Raw genomic sequence first — 25,358 nt, forward strand, 5'->3', positions numbered from 1 at the left:
AGGGTAGGTAACAACACATCCACCAAGCTGATCCATAACACAGGGGACCCTCAGGGTGCCTGTTCAGTCCCCTCTAGTACTCCCTGTTCACTCATGACTGCACGGTCATGCACAACTCCAAACCATCATTAAGTTTGCTGATGACACAACAGTAGGCCTGTTCACCGACAACGATGAGACACCCTATAGGGAGGCGGTCAGAGACCTGACCATGTGGTACAAGGACAACACCTCTCCTTCAACGTGATCAAGACCAAGGAGATGATTGTGGACTACAGGAAAAGGAAGACCGAGGGCACCCCCATTCTCATCAACTGGGCTGAGGTGGAGCAGGTTGAGAGCTTCAAGTTCCTTGGTAACCAAATCACCAACAAACTAACATGGTCCAAGCACACCAAGACATTTGTGAAGAGAGCACGAAAAAGACTATTCCCCCTCAGGAGACTGAAAAGATTTGTCATGGGTCCTCAAATCCTCAAAAGGTTTGACAGCTGCACCATCAAGAGCATCCTGATTTGTTGCATCACTGCCTGGTATGGCAACTGCTCGGTCTCTGACCGCAAGGCACTACAGAGGGTAGTGCGTACGGCCCAGTACATCACAGGGGCCAAGCTTCCTGCCATCCAGGACCTCTATACAGGCGGTGTCAGAGGAAGGCCCTAAAAATTGTCAAAGACTCCAGCCACTTTAGTCACTGTTCTCTCTGCTACTGCACGGCAAACGGTACCAGAGCACCAAGTCTAGGTCCAAGAGGCTTCTAAACATCTTCTACCCCCAAGCCATAAACCTCCTGAACAGTTATTTAAATGGCTACCCAGACTATTTGCATTATCCCCCCTTCTACGCTGCTGCTGCTCTTTGTTATTATCTCTGCATAGTCACTTTAATACCTCAAGATGTGCGAGATGGCGCCGATAGAAATAGCAGCTTCGCTTCAAATTCTTAGGAAACTGTGCAGTATTTAGTTTTTTTTATGTATTATTTCTTACATTGTTAGCCCAGAAGAACTTAAGTGTTATTAAATACATCCGGGAAGAACTATTGGATATCAGAGAGACATCAATTTACCAGCACAACCAGCACTACAATCAGGAATATGATTTTCCCACAAGCACATTTGAAATTATTCCAGAGGTCGACCCAAAACAACGCCGTGTTTGGAGAGGGTGCCGGAGCGGTCTTCTAGTGAGGCTTTGGATGCACACCACCCACCGCTTCCGAGTATATGTTAAAATTAGGGCAAGAGTTGCTTTCCAAAGAGATATCTGGGATTGTAACATACTCTGTTTCACGGAGACATGGCTAGCTGCGGACATGCTGTCGGAGTCTATACAGCAAACAGGATTTTCAGTGCATCGCACAGACAGGAACAAACATCTCTTTGGTAAGAAGAAGGGCGGGGGTGTATCTTTCATGATGAATGACTCCTGGTGCAATTGTAACAACATACAATAACTCAAGTCCTTTTGTTCACCTGACCTGTAGAATTCCTCACAATCAAATGCCGTCCGTATTATCTCCCAAGAGAACTCTCCTCGGTTATCGTCACAGCTGTGTATCACCCCGCAAGCAGATACCAAGACAGCCATCAAGAAACTTCACTGGACTTTATACAAACTGGAAACCATATATTCTGAGGCTGCATGTACTGTAGTTGGGGATTTTAACAAAGCTAATCTGAGAACAAGGCTACCTAAATTCTATCAGCATGTTGACTGCAGTACACGAGCGAGTAACACACTCGACCACTGCTACTGTAACTTCTGCGATGCATACAAGGCCCTCCCCCGCCCTCCTTTTGGCAAATCTGACAATGACTCCATCTTGTTGCTCCTATAGGCAGAAACTAAAACAGGAAGCGCCCGTGCTTAGGTCTATCCATCTCTGGTCTGACCAATTGGATTCTACGCTTCAAAATGAAAGGTAGTTCTAACCTTAAATATGACTGGGAGAGGTATCAAGAATAAGAAAGCAATATATTCCATAGTACACTAGAATACAGCAAACAATAACAACAACAGTCTAAACATAGCTGAGGGCAATTGAGCAAAATGTCCACTAGATGACAGCAAATTACAGTTAATTGCATTTAATCATGGCAAGGCGACTGGAAACATGGCCGAATATATACAGTGTAGTTATTCCCTCCGTAAGGCAATCAAACAAACAAAGTATCAGTATAGTGTCAATAAGGAGTCGCAATTCAACGGCTCAAACACAAGACGTATGTGTCAGGGTCTACAGACAAAAAGAAAACCAGCCCCATCGCGGGCATCGACGCCTTGCTCCCAGACAAATTAAACAACTGCACGTTTTGAGGACAATACGGTGCCACTGACACGGCCTGCTACCAAAGACTGTGGGCTCTCCTTCTACGTGGCCGATTGGAGTAAGACATTTAAACGTGTTAACTCTCGCAAGGCTGCCGGCCCAGACTGCATCCCTAGCCACGTCCTCAGAGCATGCACATATTCGGTCAATCCCTATCCCATTCTGCAAGATGGCCACCATTGTTCCTGTTCCCAAGAAATCTGAGGTAACTGAACTAAATGACTATTGCCCCGTAGCACTCAGTTCTGTCATCATTAATTGCTTTGAGAGACTAGTCAAGGACCATATCACCTCCACCTTACCTGTCCCCCTAGACCCACTCCAAATTGCTTACTGCCCCAATAGGTCCACAGACGATGCGATCGCCATCACACTGCACACTGCCCTATCCCATCTGGACAAGAGGAATACCTACAGTGCCTTGCGAAAGTATTCGGCCCCCTTGAACTTTGCGACCTTTTGCCACATTTCAGGCTTCAAACATAAAGATATAAAACTGTATTTTTTTGTGAAGAATCAACAACAAGTGGGACACAATCATGAAGTGGAACGACATTTATTGGATATTTCAAACTTTTTTAACAAATCAAAAACTGAAAAATTGGGCGTGCAAAATTATTCAGCCCCCTTAAGTTAATACTTTGTAGCGCCACCTTTTGCTGCGATTACAGCTGTAAGTCGCTTGGGGTATGTCTCTATCAGTTTTGCACATCGAGAGACTGACATTTTTTCCCATTCCTCCTTGCAAAACAGCTCGAGCTCAGTGAGGTTGGATGGAGAGCATTTGTGAACAGCAGTTTTCAGTTCTTTCCACAGATTCTCGATTGGATTCAGGTCTGGACTTTGACTTGGCCATTCTAACACCTGGATATGTTTATTTTTGAACCATTCCATTGTAGATTTTGCTTTATGTTTTGGATCATTGTCTTGTTGGAAGACAAATCTCCGTCCCAGTCTCAGGTCTTTTGCAGACTCCATCAAGTTTTCTTACAGAATCGTCCTGTATTTGGCTCCATCCATCTTCCCATCAATTTTAACCATCTTCCCTGTCCCTGCTGAAGAAAAGCAGGCCCAAACCATGATGCTGCCACCACCATGTTTGACAGTGGGGATGGTGTGTTCAGCTGTGTTGCTTTTACGCCAAACATAACGTTTTGCATTGTTGCCAAAAAGTTCAATTTTGGTTTCATCTGACCAGAGCACCTTCTTCCACATGTTTGGTGTGTCTCCCAGGTGGCTTGTGGCAAACTTTAAACAACACTTTTTATGCATATCTTTAAGAAATGGCTTTCTTCTTGCCACTCTTCCATAAAGTCCAGATTTGTGCAAAATACGACTGATTGTTGTCCTATGGACAGAGTCTCCCACCTCAGCTGTAGATCTCTGCAGTTCATCCAGAGTGATCATGGGCCTCTTGGCTGCATCTCTGATCAGTCTTCTCCTTGTATGAGCTGAAAGTTTAGAGGGACGGCCAGGTCTTGGTAGATTTGCAGTGGTCTGATACTCCTTCCATTTCAATATTATCACTTGCACAGTGCTCCTTGGGATGTTTAAAGCTTGGGAAATCTTTTTGTATCCAAATCCGGCTTTAAACTTCTTCACAACAGTATCTCGAACCTGTCTGGTGTGTTCCTTGTTCTTCATGATGCTCTCTGCGCTTTTAACGGACCTCTGAGACTATCACGGTGCAGGTGCATTTATACGGAGACTTGATTACACACAGGTGGATTGTATTTATCATCATTAGTCATTTAGGTCAACATTGGATCATTCAGAGATCCTCACTGAACTTCTGGAGAGAGTTTGCTGCACTGAAAGTAAAGGGGCTGAATAATTTTGCACGCCCAATTTTTCAGTTTTTGATTTGTTAAAAAAGTTTGAAATATCCAATAAATGTCGTTCCACTTCATGATTGTGTCCCACTTGTTGTTGATTCTTCACAAAAAAATACAGTTTTATATCTTTATGTTTGAAGCCTGAAATGTGGCAAAAGGTCGCAAAGTTCAAGGGGGCCAAATACTTTCGCAAGGCACTGTATGTAGAATGCTGTTCACTGACTACAGCTTAGCATTCAACACCATAGTACCCTCCAAACTCATCATTATGCTTGAGACCCTGGGTCTCCATCTACGTAACATTGCAAAAATCAGAAACTTTGTCCAAAAATGATGCAGAAAAATGTATCCATGCTTGTGTCATTTCTAGGTTAGAATACTGAAATGCTCTACTTTCCGGCTAACCAGATAAAGAATTAAATAAACTTCAGTTAGTGCTAAACACGGCTGCTAGAATCTTGACAAGAATCCCAAAAATGGATCATATTACTCCAGTGCTAGCCTCTGTACACTGGCTTCCTGTTAAGGCAAGGGCTGAATTCAAGGTTTTACTGCTGACCTACAAAGCATTATATGGGCATGCTCCTTCCTACCTATCTGTCCGATTTGGTCATGCCGTACATACCTACATGTACGCTATGGTCACAAGACGCATGCCTCCTTACTATCCTTAGAATTTTGAAGCAAACAGCTGGAGGCAGGGCTTTCTTCTATAGAGCTCCATTTTTATGGATCAACGGACCACCCATGCTGTCTCTGCCTGGCCGGTTCCCCTCTCTCCACTGGGATTCTCTGCCTCTAACCCTATTACAGGGGCTGAGTCACTGGCTTATTGGTGCTCTTCCATGCCATCCCTAGGAGGGGTGCGTCACTTGAGTGGGTTGAGTCAATGATGTGATCTTCCTGTCCACGTTGGCGCCCCCCCTTGAGTTGTGCCATGGCGGAGATCTTTGTGGGCTATACTCGGCCTTGTCTCAGGATGGGAAGTTGGTGTTTGAAGATATCCCTCTAGTGGTGTGGGGGCTGTGCTTTGGTTAAGTGGGTGGGGTTACATCCTGCCTGTTTGGCCCTGTCCGAGCGTATCGTCGGATGGGGCCATAGTGTCTCCTGACCCCTCCTGTCTCAGCCTCCAGTATTTATGCTGCAGTAGTTTGTGTCGGGCGCTAGGGTCATTCTGTTATATCTGGAGTACTTCTCCTGTCCTTTCCGGTGTTCTGTGTGAATTTAAGTGTGCTCTCTCTAATTCTCTCTCTCTCTTTCTTTCTTTCTCGGGGGACCTGAGCCCTAGGACCATGCCTCAGGACTACCTGGCACGATGACTCCTTGCTGTCCCCAGTCCACCTGGCCGTGCTGCTGCTCCAGTTTCAACTGTTTTGCCTGCGGCTATGGAACGCTGACCTGTTCACCGGACGTGCTACCTGTCCCAGACATGCTTTTTTCAACTCTCTAGAGACATCACGAGCGGTAGAGATACTCTGAATGATTGGCTATGAAAAGCCAACGGACATTTACTCCTGAGGTGCTGACCTGTTGCACCCTCGACCACTGTGATTATTATTATTTGACCCTGCTGGTCATCTATGAACATTTGAACATCTTGGCCATGTTCTGTTATAATCTCCACCCGGCACAGCCAGAAGAGGACTGGCCACCCCTCATAGCCTGGTTCCTCACTATGTTTTCTTCCTAGGTTCTGACCTTTCTAGGGAGTTTTTCCTAGCCACCATGCTTCTACACCTGCATTGCTTGCCGTTTAGGGTTTTAGGCTGGGTTTCTGTACAGCACTTTGACATCAATGGATGTAAGAAGGGCTATATAAATTTATTTTATTGATTGATGGTCTCGACCCCGCCCTGTGCAACTGGGTCCAGGACTTCCTGACAGGCTGCTCAGGTGGTGAAGGTAGGATCCTCAACACTGAGCCCCCACAAGGGTAAGTTCTCAGCCCTTTCCTGTACTCCTTGTTCCCCCACGCCTGCATGGCCATGCACGCCTCCAACTCAATCATCAAGTTTGCAGACGACAGTACAGTGGAAGGTTTGATTACCAACAATGATGAGACAGCCTACAGGGAGGAGGTGAGTGCCCTCGGAGTGTGGTGTCAGGAAAATAACCTCTCACTCAATGTCAGCAAAACAAAATAAATTATATTGGACTTCACTTTTTTTGCTCTGGTAAATTGAGCCAATGGCAAGTTGAAGTGTTTTCTTCCCAGGTGTAATACAAGGCATTATTGCTGGGATTTGAGGTAACAGGACCTGGTCCGTTAAAAGTGTTAAGGCTGTTTTAAAAGATGCTTAACATTATTTGAAGAGAAAAAGGCAATTCTGATTGTTAAATTGTGTTTTGGAAATTAAGATAGTTTAAAAAAGTAGTGATAATATTTCATTCAGAACAGACATTTGTAAGTGGCTTAACGTACCCTGTTCAGCAGATCAACTTACAACTCACACCAAGTTGTGCCAAGAGACCATTTTTTGGGGCAAGCTATGTTTTAAAAACTTGTTAACATGAATTCTGAATTATTCCACAGATACACAACAACCTAAAATATTTGTAGATAATTTTGTTAAAAATAATATTATATTCCCCTTGATGGAGTGATGCTGAATGTAAAAAATTGGTCAATTTACCTCACTCTCCCCTACAGGACAGAGACACCATGTCAAACTATTCCTGGAGGAGATTTCATGCAACACAAGCACCCCAGTGGCTCTCGTACAGAAGATGTTCATTTTCCATCCATTGAGGAAAGGCCTTAATGGTTATATATGATTCACGTCAGTAAGTTCATTTATGTTGTTAATAGTATATAATAGTTTAATTTATATTCAACATTTTATGTAAATGTTTAACTATCAACGAGGACTGTTCTGATGTTTCTGTTGAAAGCAAATAAAATCAAATGAACTCTGAAATGTAGTTAATGAAAAGCTATGACGAATGTGGTTAAAAATAGGGACCAATCTTGGTGGCTAAATTTATAGTGTCCAAAAAATCTGGTGTGTTCTACTCTTAAAAGTGATTATCCATCTGTCATTGGGAGCTGTAGCCCAGGAGTAATCCAACTTGAATAGAACGTCCATCTACTAAGAGGGACTGGAGGAGTGACTGAAGCCTAATAAAACCTATTATCACACACCTCAGTGATAGAGAGTGGCTTCAGACTTCTAGAAGATTCAGCCTGGATAGATTCTGGCCAGGTGTTTGTCCATACAATGTATTGTTTACAGACTCCAGCCCCAGCCCACCTCCATAGCCCTACACACCGCCGGCCCCATCCTCAGCCTCCATCCCACCTTCGCCAGCATCCAACCCACCTTCCCCAGCCCCACCCCACCATGCCTCAGATGAAAGAGGAGAAGCCGGTCACTCAGCGGCATCTGGTCTGATATCCATCTCTTGCCCTGTGCTGTGCTGCACGTAGCCTCACAGCTGTTGATAACACATCCACCAATGACTGACAAGATGACTAAACAATGTGCACATGTGCCCCCTCCCCAACCCAGACTAGCTACCTGTCTACGGGTCAGTTGATTAAGCGAAGAAAGGCTTGCTTGTTAGTTTTGTCAGAACATTTGAGTTCCAAGTGTGTAACGTCAGGACAACAGTCTAATCAGGGGTTTCGTTCTTTCTCATTCTTTCATGTTTTGAAAATGTAATGACGAAGTTAGTTAGTCAGTCAGTCCGTCAGTTGAAAATAACATCAGTCAAATAAACTACAGTATGTAGGATGCAGAACAGGGTAGCATGAATATTTTGATGTGTCAGTTGTGATTATGAGTTATAGTCTGGACACAGAAAAGCAGGCATCTCTGTCTCCTCTGCTTCTCTTAATCACACTGATTGATCATGCACAGACAAATCCAATCAAATCCAATAAAATGTTATTTGTCACGTGTCGTAAAAAACAGGTCTGGACTGATAATGAAATGCTTACTTACAGGCTTACTTACAAGCCTTTCCAACAAAGAAGAAGAAAATTGAGAAATAATAGAAAAGTAAAACAAGTAATACATTTTTTTTATAATAGATAGACAATGATTACTGGTACCCCTTGTATAAAGCCAAGTTCAGAGTCGATGTGCCGGGGTACGAGGTTTTTGAGGTAGATATGTACATATAACTAGAAATAAAGTGACAGATAATAAACAGCAGTGTACGTGATGAGTCAAAAAAGTTAGTTCAAAAAGCGTCAATGCAGATAGTCTGGGTAGCTATTTGGTTAACAATTGAACCAACAATTTAGCAGTCTTATGGCTCAGGGTCCTGTTGGTTCCCGACTTCGGTACCACTTGTCGTGGAGTAGCAGAGAGAACAGTCTATGCCCTGGGTGGCTGGAGTCTGACCATTTTTAAGGCCTTCCTCGGACACCAACCTTTTTGTCTCTGTCGATCTGTATGTGTGCCATCAATCATGAAGGCTTTGCAGAGTCACAAATACAAAAATGTGGTTTAGTAGCATAACACCCGAATGCTGCTGGTGCACACCTCTCTCTCTCTCTCTCTCTCTCTCTCTCTCTCTCTCTCTCTCTCTCTCTCTCTCTCTCTCTGAAATTTGGTCTTTTGTCACGCAACTAAACAACCATGTCCCATATTTTATCAACAAATTGAATCACCACAAATTGTTGTCCCTATTTCTGTCAGACATTCACTTCGCACTTCCAGAATGTGAGGTTTCAGTTAACTAACTAATGAGACAAAACATCCTGAAATACATTCCAGATTGTCATGGTAATGAGAAGATCTGTTTATTGAACTGCACATATCCCTCAGTCAACCCCATGCTGACAGAACACAATGGGTGTTTGTTGTGTGTAGCCCTGACGGAAAGGGGCTACTGATAGCCAGGTGGGCAAGCCTGCCTCAGTGTCAGTACAGAAACAGGTGTGTTCAGGCCTAGAGGAAAATGTCATTACCACCTGGCCAGGGCCGGCTTAATACAGGGGTTTACTGGGGCTGAAGCCCCTGGGCCCAGGTTGAGGCCTGTGGGGGGCCGAAGGGGCAGTAAACCCAAAAAAAAGAAAGAAAAAAAAATGAAAGAAATGGCACCGTTATAGGATGCCACCTTTCCAAGTCAGTTCGTCAAATTTCTGCTCTGCTAGAGCTGCCCCGGTCAATTGTAAGTGTTGTTATTGTGAAGTGGAAATGTCTAGGAGCAACAACTGCTAAGCCGCAAAATGTTAGACGACACAAGCAGCTGCAAATAAGCACTTGTAATGCCAAGTGTCGGCTGGAGTGGTGTAAAGCTTGCGTCATTGGATTCTGGAGCAGTGGAAAAGCGTTCTCTGGAGTGATGAATAATGCTTCACAATCTAGAAGTCCGACGGATTAATCTGGGTTTGGAGGATGCCAGAAGAACGCTACCTGACCTAAAGTATAGTGCTAACTGTAAAGTTTGGTGGAGGAGGTATAATGGTCTGGGGCTGCTTTTTAAGGTTCGGGCTACGGCATAAAATGACTTTCTGGATGATTCTGTGTTTCAAACTTTGTGGCAACAGTTTGGGGAAGGCCCTTTCCTGTTTCAGCACGACAGTGCACAAAGCGAAGTCCATAGAGAAATGGTTTGCTGAGATCGGTGTGGAAGAACTTGACTGGTCTGCACAGAGCCCTGACCTCAACCCCATCAAAACCCTTTGGGATGAATTGGAACGCCGGCTGTGAGCCAGGCCTAATCGGCCAACATCAGTGCCCGACCTCACTAATGCTGTTGTTGCTGAATGGAAGCAAATCCCTGCAGGATCTAGTGGAAAGCCTTCCCAGAAGAGTGGAGGCTGTTGCAGCAAAGGGAGCCAACTCCATATTAATGCCCATGATTTTGGAATGAGATGTTCGACGAGCAGATGTCCACATACTTTTGTATGTAGTGTACTTTGTATCCCTTGTTTACCCAAGTGTTTCCTTTATTTTGGCAGTTACCAGTATGCCTACAGTTGGGAAGGCTACAGCATAGAAACAATTTCTTATTGCCTTGCACCTGGCTTTATAAGTCTTGCTTTATACAAAAGAGCCATACTTTTCTGGGAAATGACTGATTACCTGTGTTAGTATGTGTATGTGCGAGAGCGACTTATGTTGTTATCACTGTGTCTGTCAGTAGGTGTGAATATCTTTGTGAACTCTTCAGGGAGATAACACAGGGTTAATATCCTCAAAATCATGTAGATCTCAGTTTTATTGCCCAGGGTTGATACTGAAAGACCATACTTTGACACACACACACACACCTTATACAATCCAGAATAATTTTGTCTTTCATCTTTGGCCCAGGTCTAGATCAATTATGCAGTAATCGTTGGAGAGTCTATGAGGTCATAGGAGATTGCTCTGTGGATGACTCATGTCTTGTGTCCACTGTGCTTTGCCCTGTAGCCTTTCAACAGGGCAAGTCATATACACCATGATGTCAATGACTGCTTTTCTGTATACATGTACACTGCAATGTCCAGTGTGAATATGTCTGATTTTGTGTTACATTGGAAGACAAGCACATACATGCACACACATGCTTCAGGCAGGCTAGTGTTCTGTTAATGACCATTTTGTGAAAGCAAGTGTAACCAGCATCACATTGTCCCTTAACAGATTTGCTTTCTTACTCACAAGCCCACACTGGGCCTTGATCTTGTGGCTTTTGTCTTTCAAACACACATGACTGGCACTCTTGAAACACATTAGCCAGCTGCACCACCAAGAAGTTAGTAATTTGATGGCTCGGGTCAGGGTACTTCAACCTGAGGAGGGAATTTAACTAACTCACCTCGGTTACTTTTAATTCAAATCAAGCTTATTCATAAAGCCCTTCTTACATCTGCTGATATTTAAAAGTTTTCTGATTGATGCCATTAGAAAATAATTTACAGCAATCAGCCACATAACAGTTTCACTGCATAACATTTCCTCCACACGCTGCTATGCTCTTGGCAGCCATCCAGAGTTGAAATACCTATGCCGGCTAAACAGGTATACAGAGATACAGTACAGTGCCTTGCGAAAGTATTCGGCCCCCTTGAACTTTGCGACCTTTTGCCACATTTCAGGCTTCAAACATAAAGATATAAAACTGTATTTTTTTGTGAAGAATCAACAACAAGTGGGACACAATCATGAAGTGGAACGACATTTATTGGATATTTCAAACTTTTTTAACAAATCAAAAACTGAAAAATTGGGCGTGCAAAATTATTCAGCCCCCTTAAGTTAATACTTTGTAGCGCCACCTTTTGCTGCGATTACAGCTGTAAGTCGCTTGGGGTATGTCTCTATCAGTTTTGCACATCGAGAGACTGACATTTTTTCCCATTCCTCCTTGCAAAACAGCTCGAGCTCAGTGAGGTTGGATGGAGAGCATTTGTGAACAGCAGTTTTCAGTTCTTTCCACAGATTCTTGATTGGATTCAGGTCTGGACTTTGACTTGGCCATTCTAACACCTGGATATGTTTATTTTTGAACCATTCCATTGTAGATTTTGCTTTATGTTTTGGATCATTGTCTTGTTGGAAGACAAATCTCCATCCCAGACTCAGGTCTTTTGCAGACTCCATCAGGTTTTCTTCCAGAATGGTCCTGTATTTGGCTCCATCCATCTTCCCATCAATTTTAACCATCTTCCCTGTCCCTGCTGAAGAAAAGCAGGCCCAAACCATGATGCTGCCACCACCATGTTTGACAGTGGGGATGGTGTGTTCAGCTGTGTTGCTTTTACACCAAACATAACGTTTTGCATTGTTGCCAAAAAGTTAAATTTTGGTTTCATCTGACCAGAGCACCTTCTTCCACATGTTTGGTGTGTCTCCCAGGTGGCTTGTGGCAAACTTTAAACAACACTTTTTATGGATATCTTTAAGAAATGGCTTTCTTCTTGCCACTCTTCCATAAAGGCCAGATTTGTGCAATATACGACTGATTGTTGTCCTATGGACAGAGTCTCCCACCTCAGCTGTAGATCTCTGCAGTTCATCCAGAGTGATCATGGGCCTCTTGGCTGCATCTCTGATCAGTCTTCTCCTTGTATGAGCTGAAAGTTTAGAGGGACGGCCAGGTCTTGGTAGATTTGCAGTGGTCTGATACTCCTTCCATTTCAATATTATCGCTTGCACAGTGCTCCTTGGGATGTTTAAAGCTTGGGAAATCTTTTTGTATCCAAATCCGGCTTTAAACTTCTTCACAACAGTATCTCGGACCTGCCTGGTGCGTTCCTTGTTCTTCATGATGCTCTCTGCGCTTTTAACGGACCTCTGAGACTATCACAGTGCAGGTGCATTTATACGGAGACTTGATTACACACAGGTGGATTGTATTTATCATCATTAGTCATTTAGGTCAACATTGGATCATTCAGAGATCCTCACTGAACTTCTGGAGAGAGTTTGCTGCACTGAAAGTAAAGGGGCTGAATAATTTTGCACGCCCAATTTTTTAGTTTTTGATTTGTTAAAAAAGTTTGAAATATCCATTAAATGTCGTTCCACTTCATGATTGTGTCCCACTTGTTGTTGATTCTTCACAAAAAAATACAGTTTTATATCTTTATGTTTGAAGCCTGAAATGTGGCAAAAGGTCGCAAAGTTCAAGGGGGCCGAATACTTTCGCAAGGCACTGTATGTGTGTGTGTTTCTGCTACCCTGCATGCAGTGGTAGAAAAAGTACCCAATTGTCATACTTGAGTAAAAGTAAAGAATAGAAAATGACTCAAGTAAAAGTGAGTCATCCACTAAAATAATACTTGAGTAAAAGTCTAAAAGTATCAAAAGTAAATGTAAGTGCTAAAATATACTTAAGTATGAAAGTAAAAATACAAATAATTTCAGATTCGTTATATTAAGCAAATCAGATTGAGCCATATTATTGTTTTTTTTATTTACAGAAAGCCAGGGACACACTCCAACACTGACACATAATTTACAAACAAAGCATGTGAGTTTAGTGAGTCCGCCAGATCAGATGCAGTATGGCTGACCAGGGATGTTGTCTTGATATGTGTGTGAATTGGACCATTTTCCTGTCCTGCTAAGCATTCAAAATGTAACGAGTACGGTTGAGTGTCAGGGAAAATGTATGGAGTAAAAAGTAAATTATTTTCCTTAGAAATGTAGTGAAGTAAAAGTCAAAGTTGTTAAAAATATACCACCAAAAACTACTTAAGTACTACTTAATTAAGGTATTTAAGCACACCACTGCCTGCATGTAGATCAAAGGAGGCTGAGTTTGGGCCGTTGATGAAAGGAGAGGCTGAGGGAATGTTCTGGGGATGTGGAGTTTGAAATGAGGGGAGTTGATGATGATGTCAATGCCATGTCAATGGACCTTTTTGTAACAGAGGTGGTTTGGTGAACCACGCTCGCATAAGGATTATCCTAGCCTGAGACCTGAAGATTCTCTCTGAACTATTACCTAGACTTTAGCTCAGCAGGCTAACACAGTCTAGTGGTGTGCAAACGACACAGGTTCAATCCGAGCCATTCATACCTTGTCCTCATGCATCATGTGCATGCACAAATGTGTAAGTCAATACATGTCAACACCATCCACAAGCCACTGATCCAAAACATTGAGAAGAGCACACGATAATCCAAGGTGGCAAAAGCAATATTGGACAAATCATATTGGCAAATAAAGAAAGTATTTGTCCATCTTTGGCTTCTTTACAAGAACATAATTACCCTAAATCGTTCCAAAGAGGGAGGGCAATGGAAATAACCTTCTCTTCAATGAAAAACACATAACAGTTTCACTGCATTACATTTCCTCCACACGCTGCTATGCCCACTTCAGTGGGTAACAGGCAGTCACTGACAAATACCTGCTCATATTATTTCCCCCCTTTGAGAGAATTGATTGAGCATACTTAGCCCAGTGAGGGCTGTGATTGGCTCTCCGTCTATGTGTGAGCACTGTGGCTGTATAAAACCCCAACTGTGGGAGATTTCACCAAGACACAGCATACCACTGAAACACTGTGAGGACTAACAGTCATACTATTACAGACTTCTCCTCTTAACTCCAAACCACTGCAAATAATTTTCCTAGATTTGGATTGAGCAAACATACAACATGTGTAAGGGATTAGCAACACTGCCAGCAACCTGCTTAAAAAGGTAAGATGGTTATTCTAGTTTGTTAGCATGTTGTTGTAGATCACTATCAACGTGTATGGAACATGTATTGAGTTGTATGGAAGAGGATAAATGCAACAGTAACAGTTGGAAAATGCTTGGTTTAAAATTTGATGCAACAAAAGTAATGCAACATGTCATGTGAGATTCTAACAATTGAAAGGTGTCATGTCTGTGCTGCAATGGGATATTTTCAGACAGTAATGTATGTTGAATACGAGCCTTGTGTGCCAGGCATCTTGGTTCTGTTATACAGTAAGTGCACTACATATAACAGGACACACGACTGTGAGATGTTTTAATACATTCTGTAGCCAAACACTACCCACTCTCTCTCCTCCCTCAGTGCCAAAGACATCAAACACAAGATTGGCTTTCTGCTCCAGAAGCCTGAGTTTCCAACAGACCAGAAACAGGTCAAAGAGAAGACAACCGCTGTCAAGAGGTGAGTGTACAGGAGATCAGTGACACTTTGAATGTATTGATTTATTTATAATTTATTTATAAAAGGACATCTCTTTGAGATTAAGGATCTATTTTATCATTAGACAATATCCAGCCTGACTTTTGATTTCATTAGCACTAAATCCAATCAATGCCCTCATGATGAGAATAAATGAACACAACCCCTTAATTGCAACCCCACAGTTTGAATTAATATTGACCAACTTTGATTATCTGATTGTAGCCAATGTAGGTGAACTCATTTTACTTTGAGATCAAAAATGTAAATGGTACTTTCAGTAAAGAAAAATCCTTTAATATAACGCATTCTGTCATTGCATTTGCCTAGTCGCATACAGTTCAGCAGAAGCATTTTTAGGATTTACACATGTAGTGGGAAGATCTTAGGCCTACAAGACAGGAGACATTATCAAAATATTTTTTAATACTACACAAATGATCAAAATGAGTGGCACTCTGACACTGTCCAACAGATAAATATAAACGCATCTTAGGCTAAGTTCATTGTTGAAAATAGGATCCTACAATAAGATGAATTTAGCCTTAAGATGATTTTGAGATACCAGACCTTGACCTGGCCCAGGACCAATAAAAAGAAGGGAAACACACAGATTGTACAATATATAACTATTATACAGTGCATTTGGAAAGTATTCAGACCGCTTGACCTTTGCCACATTTTGATACGTTACAGCCTTATTCTAAAATTGATAAAATTGTTTGTTTTTTCTCATAAATCTACACACAATACCCCATGATGACAAAACTAAATGTTGCAAATGCATAAAAAAATTAAACGGAAATATCAGATTAACATAAAGTATTCAGAGACTTTACTCAATACTTTGTTGAAGCACATTTGGCACACGCTACAAGGTTGGCATACCTGTATTTGGGGAGTTTCTCCCATTATTCTCTGCAGATCTTCTCAAGCTCTGTCAGGTTGGATGGGAGCGTCGCTGCACTGTTTTTCAGCTCTCTCCAGAGATGTTTGATCGAGTTCAAGACCGGGCTCTTGCTGGGCCACTCAAGGGCATTCAGGGACTCGTCCCGAAACCACTCTTAAGTTGTCTTGGCTGTGTGCTTAGGGTCGTTGTCCTGTTGGAAGGTAACCTTCACCCCAAATCAAATCAAATCAAATGTTATTTGTTAAATGCGCTGAGTACAACAGGTGTCGACCTTACAGTGAATGCTTACTTGCAAGCCCTTAACCAACAATGCATTTTAAAGAAAAATAAGTAAAATAATAGATAAGTAGAAAAAAATGATATAAATAAATAAATAATTATAAATATAATTTTAATTTTTTTATTTATTTTTTATTTCATCTTTATTTAACCAGGTAAGCTAGTTCAGAACAAGTTCTCATTTACAACTGCGACCTGCAAAGCAGTGCGACAGAAACAACAATACAGAGTTACACATGGAATAAACAAGCATACAGTCAATAACACAATAGAAAGAAAATAAAGTCTATATACAGTGTGTACAAATGGCATGAGGAGGTAAGGCAATAAATAGACCATAGTAGCAAAGTAATTACAATTTAGCAGATTAACACTGGAGTGATAGATGAGCAGATGATGGTGTATAAGTAGTGATACTGGTGTGCAAAAGAGCAGCAAAGTAAATAAAAACAATATGGGGATGAGGTAGGTAGATTGGATGGACTATGTACAGCTGTAGCGATCGGTTAGCTGCTCAGATAGCTGATGTTTAAAGTTAGTGAGGGAAATGCAAGTCTCCAAATTAAAGGGCATCAGCCCTTTTCCAGCTTGCACATTTGGTTCCTTGAAAGTTGTGGGAACTTATGTTTTTGATTTCCAATGGTTCTGGGAACGAAGCCATATGTTTCCTGACTGTTAAAATGTAAAGTTTTTTTAACGTTCTGAGAACAGAATGGAACATTTCAGCTGTTTTGGGAATGTGCATTTTTAGGTTACAGGGAAGCTCTGAAGGTAATTGAATAACATTATGAGAACATGGTGCCAGCGTAGCCTAGTGGTTAGAGCATTGGACTAGTAACTGAAAGGTTGCTAGATTGAATCCCTGAGCTGACAAGGTTGTTTTTTTGATGCTGAGTATGTTTTTAAATAACATTCTTAGAACATTCTGTGAATGTTACTGATGTTTTTTTGTGGTTTTATGTTCTGAGAAGAGTATTTAAATTGAACCATGAGGAAACCTGCAGAAAACTTTATGCTGAAGTACTGGAATTCCCACAGAAGTCTGTTGTTTTTCCACCTTCTCTGAACGTTCTGAGAACATGACTTTAAAAAGAACCATGACGACACCTGTAGAAAACATTATTCTGAAGTACTGATATCCACACAGAAGAACGTTGCTTCTTAACGTTCTCTGAACGTACTGAGAACATGACTTTAAATAGGACCACGAGGAAACCTGTAGGAAACGTTATGGGAAGGTTGTATGCCTAATAACCATAGGACAACCCCGCTCTGAGAACATATGGTTCTCAAAATGTTATGTGCTAGCTGCTATAGATTATATTTTTATGTCCGCAACGCAACAATCTGTTCGATATTTGGCATTTTTTCTTCCCAAATTCAGTGTGATTAGACAGGAGTAATTATATAATTTTGGAAACATTATTTACATTTATAAGGGGGTGCATAATAAGGAGTCCTCCTGCTCAGTATTATTCCGTTTCTCCAAACAAACATTTCTAAGTTGCTCCAAACTTTACATTTATATGGTTAAGGGTTAAGGTTTTGGATAGGGTTAAAACATTAAGTTCATGGACTCATTCCGAATGGTTAAGGTAAGAGTCCAGAGTCATGGGATTACGCCCATCCACCACTCTGTTCACAACCTGGCAAAACCCTAGCCTACTTGATGGTAGTAGCGTTCACTGTTGCCCCTAGTTGCCGGTTTTGAAGCCATTTTCCGACGTCCTCAGAACATGGATAGAATTTTGAAGTCTCTCTTGAGCGATCTGCCTGATAATGTTATAAAATGGTTGGTAACGTATTAGCTCAAAGAGTTGTATAATATTATAAAATGTTGGTTACTCATTAGCTCAAAGAGGTGTATAATTAAGCAAAAAGGCCAGAGGGGGTGTGGTATATGGCCAATATACCACAGCTAAGGGCTGTTCTTACGCACGACGCAACGCGGAGTACCTGGATACAGCCCTTAGACGTGGCTTATTTGCCATATACCACAAACACTTGAGGTGCCTTATTGCTATTATAAACTGGTTACCAACGTAATTAAGGCAGTAAAAATACATATTTAGTCATACCCGTGGTATATGGTCTATTATAAACTAGGTGGTTTGAGCACTGAATGCTGATTGGCTGACAGCAATGGCATATCAGATCGTACACCACAGGTATGACAAAAAACATGTATTTATACTGCTCTAATTATGTTGGTAACCAGTTTATAATAGCAATAAGGCACCTCAGGGTTTGTGGTATATGGCCAATATAACACGGCTAAGGGTTGTGTCTAAGCACTCCGTGATGCGTCGTGCGTAAGAACAGCACTTAGCCATGGTATATTGGCCATATACTACACCTCCTCGTGCCTTATTGCTTAAATATACCACACCTTTCAGCCAATTAGCATTCAGTGCTCGAACCACACAGTTTATAATGTTATAAAATGGTTGGTTACTCATTAGCTCAAATAGGTGAGTAATGTAAATAAGTGGTTGGTTACTCAATAGCTTGAAGAGGTGCATCTGGTGTGGCTGATGCTCATGGAAAATACAGTAGTCAATATAGTAGTCAAATACAGTATGTCCTGTTGTAAAGAACATTATGTAAGATGGTAGATATGACATCTACTGGTAGGCTATCATTAAAATACAGGTCATCAGCAATATGCAGGTTAAGAACTGTGAGATATCACACAAGAGATGAACTGAAATATTAATAATATTATTGTTTCTCCCAGTAATACAGGTGTACAGTATAATAATTATGTTATTTCTCTGGTTTTAGAGTTTCACCTGCTGATGTGGAGAAATGGAAGCTGTCCTTCAACAACCTGATGAATTGTGAAAGTGAGTTTCTTACAAATCAATGCGACATCTTTAGAATACTGTAGGATTGGGGAGTCGATCTTGCTCAAATGTTATGGTGGTTTACTGAATTGAAAAGATGTATTGATTTTGAATTTAATTGAAGCTCTCTACTGCGTCTTGTGTTGAATCTCTGTCAAAGCTCTACCATGACCTATTACCAAGCCAGACCACGGAACAACATTTCTTCAAAACTTGAGTGACATTTGTATCTCCCTCACCCCCTCTCCTCCTGTCTCTCCGACCCCAATTAAATTAAATTCAATTCAATGGGCTTTATCACTCTCTGGGTTTCTGTTTAAAGACTGATGTCATGATGCCTGTGTGGGCTGTAGGGTACTTGTGGGTTTAGCTGTGTGTAGTTGGGAACTTCAGCCAGCTCTCAGGATACGTTTTCATGCTCTGGACGTGTGCTATGTGTCTAGAGGGTACGCTGGGTAGCCCCTAAACGCCTGCTGCTCTGCTCCCTCCCTGTGTGTGTGTGTGATGCACACGATGAACCATAACTCTCAGTCCCCGCGGTTATATCCACGCGGCGGGAGGGTTTAGGGTAATTAAAAATTGTGTGGATGAAGGGCGGGTGGGTGGTGGTCAAGTTGAATAAATGGAAAACAATGCATACACAAAATCCATAAATGTAAATTCTTGTGAAATTCATATCTTATAGGCTACATTTTTTCATTATGTTATCTGGCATTAGTGCCTAACTGTACACATGTCAAATACACACCAATCGACAAATGCTTTTGGGAACTTGGGTTGAAAAACTTAACGACGATCCACTGAGGCAAAAATAAAAATGTTGGATTTTTATTAAATAAGAGGAATGCTGTGAAATGGAGAGTTGACTTGAAAATAAAGAGAAGGGAGGGACTGAACAGCAATGCTTGGGAAATTTTGATGTAAAGAGGATGATAGCAATGCCGACTATGCTATGTGTGATGATTGTATGGCGCTATACAAGACGGGGACTTCAATATGGCACATCAAGGGAACTGTAGTCTCAGATGGGTTAAATGGAATAGTAGCCAAACTGAAATCTGGACATCTGACTGTAGGTCTATAACCTCTCACATAGCCTGATATAATATTAGGGTAATTTACGCAGGATTAAGCATTTCTTGCTCTAAAATTATACACCAAATGTACATGAAGCTAAATATACTTCGATTGAAAACAAATACAGGTGGCTGTGTAGCTTCTTACCTCTATCTGCTCTAAAATGTGATTAAACATTATTAAACTAATTATGTGTATTTCATTCAAGAAGATTGAAGTACATATTCCCATGATAAAACTGATAGCGATTAAATGTTGTAATGCAGATGCAGCATGGATGTTTCATGCATAAAAAGTGAAGAATTATCATTCACGATTGACAGTGATGGCCTAATTTATAATAAGGTAGGCCTAATGTGGTGTTTTAAAAACAGACTTTTGTCTTTGAGCCACTATGTGTTGGCATACACAATTGTGCAAGTTGGATGATGCCTTGTAAGTAGGCCTATATTTCAAAATGATATTACACAATAGGCTACATGTCGAAACAAACTTTCATTGAGAAATTTGGACATCATTTTTTACAAAATTATCTCTGGTAGCCAACCTAAAAATAATAACACTACACCACTGATCTTGAGATAAGTCATGCGTGGTTATGGGCCATCTGTAAAGGTGCTATCTTTATCAGCATCATAAAAGCTGATAGTATTTCAAAACATAAAATATGCTTCCAAGGCGAACTGAAATCTTATCATAAACAATTTGAGTGGTTTTCACAGCTTTTAATTTCCTTAAAACCGGTCAAACGGATGTAATTTGCACATTTTGCATGGAAAATCTTTATTGCATTTTCTTCCCGGTCCCTAAACACCTTTGCTTTGAAAAGATGAAAGAGAATTTACCATGTCAACTAGATTGAAGCATTAATTCCATCGATTTATGACATTATTCTGTTGAGCAAGTGTTTATTTAGTCTTCTAGGATAACAAGTATTGACAGAAGAGAAGATGCATGTAGACAAGTTGACTAACAAATAACCAACCAAAATGTTGGAAATTATAAGCAGAAAAAATTCTGTGCCCCCTTTCAATAAATCGTTCTGCCATCTCTGACTCTACAACACATTTTCTATATTTGCGGGTTAGTGTCGGGTGCGGGACTTTTCACTTTATCACATACAGTTGAAGTCGGAAGTTTACATACACTTAGGTTGGAGTCATTAAAACTTGTTTTTCAACCACTCCACACATTTCATGTTAACAAACTATAGTTTTGGCAAGTCGGTTAGGACATCTACTTTGTGCATGACACAAGTCATTTTTTCAACAATTGTTTACAGACAGATTATTTGACTTATAATTCATTGTATCACAATTCCAGTGGGTCAGATGACGTTTACATACCTAAGTTGACTGTGCCTTTTAAACAGCTTGGAAAATACCAGAAAATTATGTCATTGCTTTAGAAGCTTCTGATAGGCTAATTGACATCATCTGAGTCAATTGGAGGTGTACCTGTGGATGTATTTCAAGGCCTACCTTCAAACTCAGTGACTCTTTGCTTGACATCATGGGAAAATCAAAAGAAATCAGTTAAGACCTCAGAAAAAATATATAGACCTCCACAAGTCTGGTTCAATTTCCAAGCGCCTGAATGTACCTCGTACATCTGAACAAACAATTGTATGCAAGCATAAACTCCATGAGACCATGCAGCCGTCATAGCGCTCACGAAGGAGATGCGTTCTGTCTCCTAGAGATGAACGTACTTTGGTGCGAAAAGTGTAAATCAATCCCAGAACAACAGCAAAGGACCTTGTGAAGATGCTGGAGGAAAACATGTACAAAAGTATCTATATCCACAGTAAAACGAGTCCTATATCGACATAACCAGAAAGGCCGCTCAGCAAGGAAGAAGCCACTCCTCAAAAACTGCCATAAAAAAGCTAGATTACCTTTTGAAAATGCACATGAGGACAAAGATCGTACTTTTTGGAGAAATGCCCTCTGGTCTGATGAAACAAAAATGAAACTGTTTGCCCATAATGACAATCGTTCGGTTTGGAGGATAATGGGGCAAGCCGAAGAACACCATCCCAACCCTGAAGCACGGGGGTGGCAACATCATGTTGTGGGGGTGCTTTGCTGCAGGAGGGACTGGTGCACTTCACAAAATCGATGGCTTCATGAGGAAGTGAAATGATGTGGATATATTGAAGCAAGACATCAGTCAGGAAGTTAAAGCTTGGTCTCAAATGGGTCTTCCAAATGGACAATGACCCCATGCATACTTCCAAAGTTGTGGCAAAATGGCTTAAGGACAACAAAGTCAAGGTATTGGAGTGGCCATCACAAAGCCCTGACCTCAATCCTATAGAACATTTGTGGGCAGAACTGAAAAAGTGTGTGCGAGCAACGAGGCCTACACACCTGACTCAGTTTCACCAGCTCTGTCAGGAGGAATGGGCCAAAAATCACCCAACTTATTGTGGGAAGCTTGTGGAAGGCTACCCGAAATGTTTGACCCAAGTTAAACAATTTAAAGGCAATGCGACCCGAAATGTTTGACCCAAGTTGAACAATTTAAAGGCAATGCTACCCAATACTAAATGAGTGTATGTAAACTTCTGACCCACTGGGAATGTGATGAAAGAAATAAAAGCTGAAATATATCATTCTCTCTACTATTATTCTGATATTTCACATTCTTAAAATAAAGTGGATTCTAACTGACCTAAGACAGGGAATTTTTATTTGGATTAAACATCAGGAATTGTGAAAAACTGAGTTTAAATGTATTCGGCCATGGTGTAGTGAAACTTCCGACTTCTACTGTATATTCTGGTGGTTGGGTTATTAGCCGTTGCTGGTGAACAAACAGTGTGTGTGTATGGGGACACCCGTGGGGACACCATATATAATTTGTATATGTCCAGCACCCATTTCGTATTATATGTTACTCACTACAATTCGTGTTATATGTTAACAATTTTCAAAATGTACAATATGTTACGAATTTGCAAAATGTATGATATGTTATGAATTCCAACTAGATTGCTAGCGTTAGTTAGTTGGCTAACGTTAGCTAGGCTAGAGGTTAGGGTTAGAGGTTAGGGTTAAGTTCAGGAGTTAGATTAAAGGTTAGGGTTAGGGCAAGGGTTAGCTAACATGATAAGTAGTTGAAAAGTAGCTAAAAGTAGTAAGTAGTTGAAAAGTTGCTAATTAGCTAAAATGATCCGTGATGAGATTTGAACTCACAACCTTTGGGTTGCTAGATGTTTGCCTGAAATGGCTACCCATCCACCCCAACCAACCACCATACTTTTGTTTTTGCCTCAATAACCATCTGTCTTATGTAACCATACCAAACATATTGTAGTTTTTACTTTTACTATGTTACGTCTAGTCTGAGACCAGGCTGGGACTCAGAGCAGGAACAATGCCTCCTGAGAACCATCCAGGCCTTGACCTCCACCACTGCCTCCCTACAGAGGGATGCTCTCTCTCTCTCTCTCTCTCAAAACACCCCCACCCCCTACCTTCTAATAGAGAAAAGCAGTTTGGATAGTTTAATAGTGTGTGGTTTCATATCGAACACTCAACCCAGCACCCTGGAAATTTCTCTGGATGTTACACATGCTAAGTAAGAGGATCTGAGACTGACCTAACCTAACCTCTTTCTCTGTTTGTTTGTCTGTCTGTCTATCAGGTGGTCGTACAGTGTTCACTGCGTTCCTGAAGTCAGAGCTCAGCCAGGAGAACTTGGAATTCTGGAACGCTTGCGAGGAATACAAAAAGTCTTCCCCAAACAAGATGGCGGCCAAAGCTAAAGAGATCTACGAACAGTACATTGAGGCAGACTCTCCAAATGAGGTCAAATGGGAATAATGATTGGCATGTTTATGGCTTTTTTAAATGATTATATTTCATTATTTAACCAGACAAGACAGACAAGACAGAATAAATTCTTATTTACAATGACGGCCTGAACATATGCAAATATTATGTTAACAAGAGCAACACAACCTATACCAACTGAGAACCACTCTCAAAAGATGGTTTAAACTATAATTTTTATAGTTTTTTTTATATATCATTTTGATATCTATGAATTTGAGAGTGGTTACATTTCTCCATCCTCACCCATCCCTCAACAAAGCACGCTTTGTTATTGTTTCAACTGAGGATTTCCCCTTCAATGAGTCCCCCCTTTCGAAAAACACCTGTAGTTTTTCCTTCGGGATTGTCCTTTTGGATTTGTATAGCACTTTTGGTGGCACATTTTGTTGATACAGTACCCATGTTGTATTGCTTTACTTATACAGTGTATATCTCTTTTTCCCTCTCCCTATCAGGTGAACCTGGACTCAGCAACGCGAGAGGAGACCAGACAGAACCTGTCTATTGCCGGCTTATCCTGTTTCAATGACGCCCAGCAGAAGATCTTCAATTTGATGGAGAAAGACTCATACAGAAGGTTCCTCCACTCCAAACTGATCCAGGATCTGTCCCTGTTGAGCACCACCACCCCACTCTGTGCACTGAAGAAGATAGGAGGAAAAATAGTCTGTTCTGAGAACAGATGTGGTGCATAGATGGAGATGGAGAGAGAAACAAGGACGGATTGAAGAATGTGTAACATTTTGTCAATCTGTGAGGGAAAGAGCAGGTAGTCTTGAAGAGAAAACATTATTATGAGTGGGTGGGGTTTTATTTTTTCTGTCCATTGTTCCAGATAACCATTTCAACACGCATCACAAATAGATTATTTTTGAGACGAGGGGACAATTGGAGAGGGAGAGAACTGTCAAGAGTTATTTTTCAGGAGAAATATGCTCCTGAAAGGATGTTCCATTCTCTGATTTTCATTGTTGTGCGAGGGTCTGCTTTCTTTACACTGAACATCTTCCAGATCTCTAAAAATATTCAAATGGTTCAAACAAGCATTTAGGTATTTCACCCTGGCTAGTTCCCTGTGTCCCCTCTGTCTGGTTTTAATCAAGGGCTCCATGCTAAGTCATGCTTAAACACCAATAATGAAAATGCACTTCTTCAAACTGAGTGTTAAATTAGATGATAGTTTCCGAATGGATTGGTGTTAAAAAACTTCTTTCACCTGACTGTTGTTTGTTTGACTCTGTTTTTCTGTCTTTACTTTACCTGTGGCCAGTTCATGCACTGTTAAGGTGTAACTCACTGGCCTTCTGTTAACCTGACAACAAAGTCATGACTAGGTGATGTTTTGATTCACAACACAGGGAGAAACTGTCACGTTCTGACCATCGTTCGTGTGTGTTTTCCTTGTTTTAGTGTTGGTCAGGACGTGAACTGGGTGGGCATTCTATGTTGGATGTCTTGTTTGTCTATTTCTATGTCTGGCCTGATATGGTTCTCAATCAGAGGCAGGTGTTAGTCATTGTCTCTGATTGGGAACCATATTTAGGTAGCCTGGGTTTCACTGTGTGTTTGTGGGTGATTGTTCCTGTCTATGTGTTTTTCACCAGATAGGCTGTTTTAGGTTTTCGTTACGTTCATCACGTTCTTTATTTTTGTAGTGTTT

At 41.2% G+C, this 25,358-nt stretch overlaps 1 protein-coding gene across 1 annotated transcript; it reads left to right on the plus strand.

The window, feature by feature from the left end:
• Positions 1-14,087: 14,087 nt before the first annotated feature.
• Positions 14,088-25,058, plus strand: rgs4 (regulator of G protein signaling 4). The gene is made up of 5 exons (XM_021604376.2): positions 14,088-14,263; positions 14,628-14,726; positions 18,718-18,779; positions 23,508-23,671; positions 24,154-25,058. The coding sequence occupies exons 1-5, from the start codon at positions 14,220-14,222 to the stop codon at positions 24,391-24,393; spliced, it is 609 nt and encodes a 202-aa protein (XP_021460051.1). The 5' UTR covers positions 14,088-14,219; the 3' UTR covers positions 24,394-25,058.
• The last annotated feature ends 300 nt before the right edge of the window (positions 25,059-25,358 follow it).

The sequence above is a fragment of the Oncorhynchus mykiss genome, chromosome 5 (genome assembly GCF_013265735.2).
Source record: "Oncorhynchus mykiss isolate Arlee chromosome 5, USDA_OmykA_1.1, whole genome shotgun sequence".
NCBI lineage: Eukaryota > Metazoa > Chordata > Actinopteri > Salmoniformes > Salmonidae > Oncorhynchus > Oncorhynchus mykiss.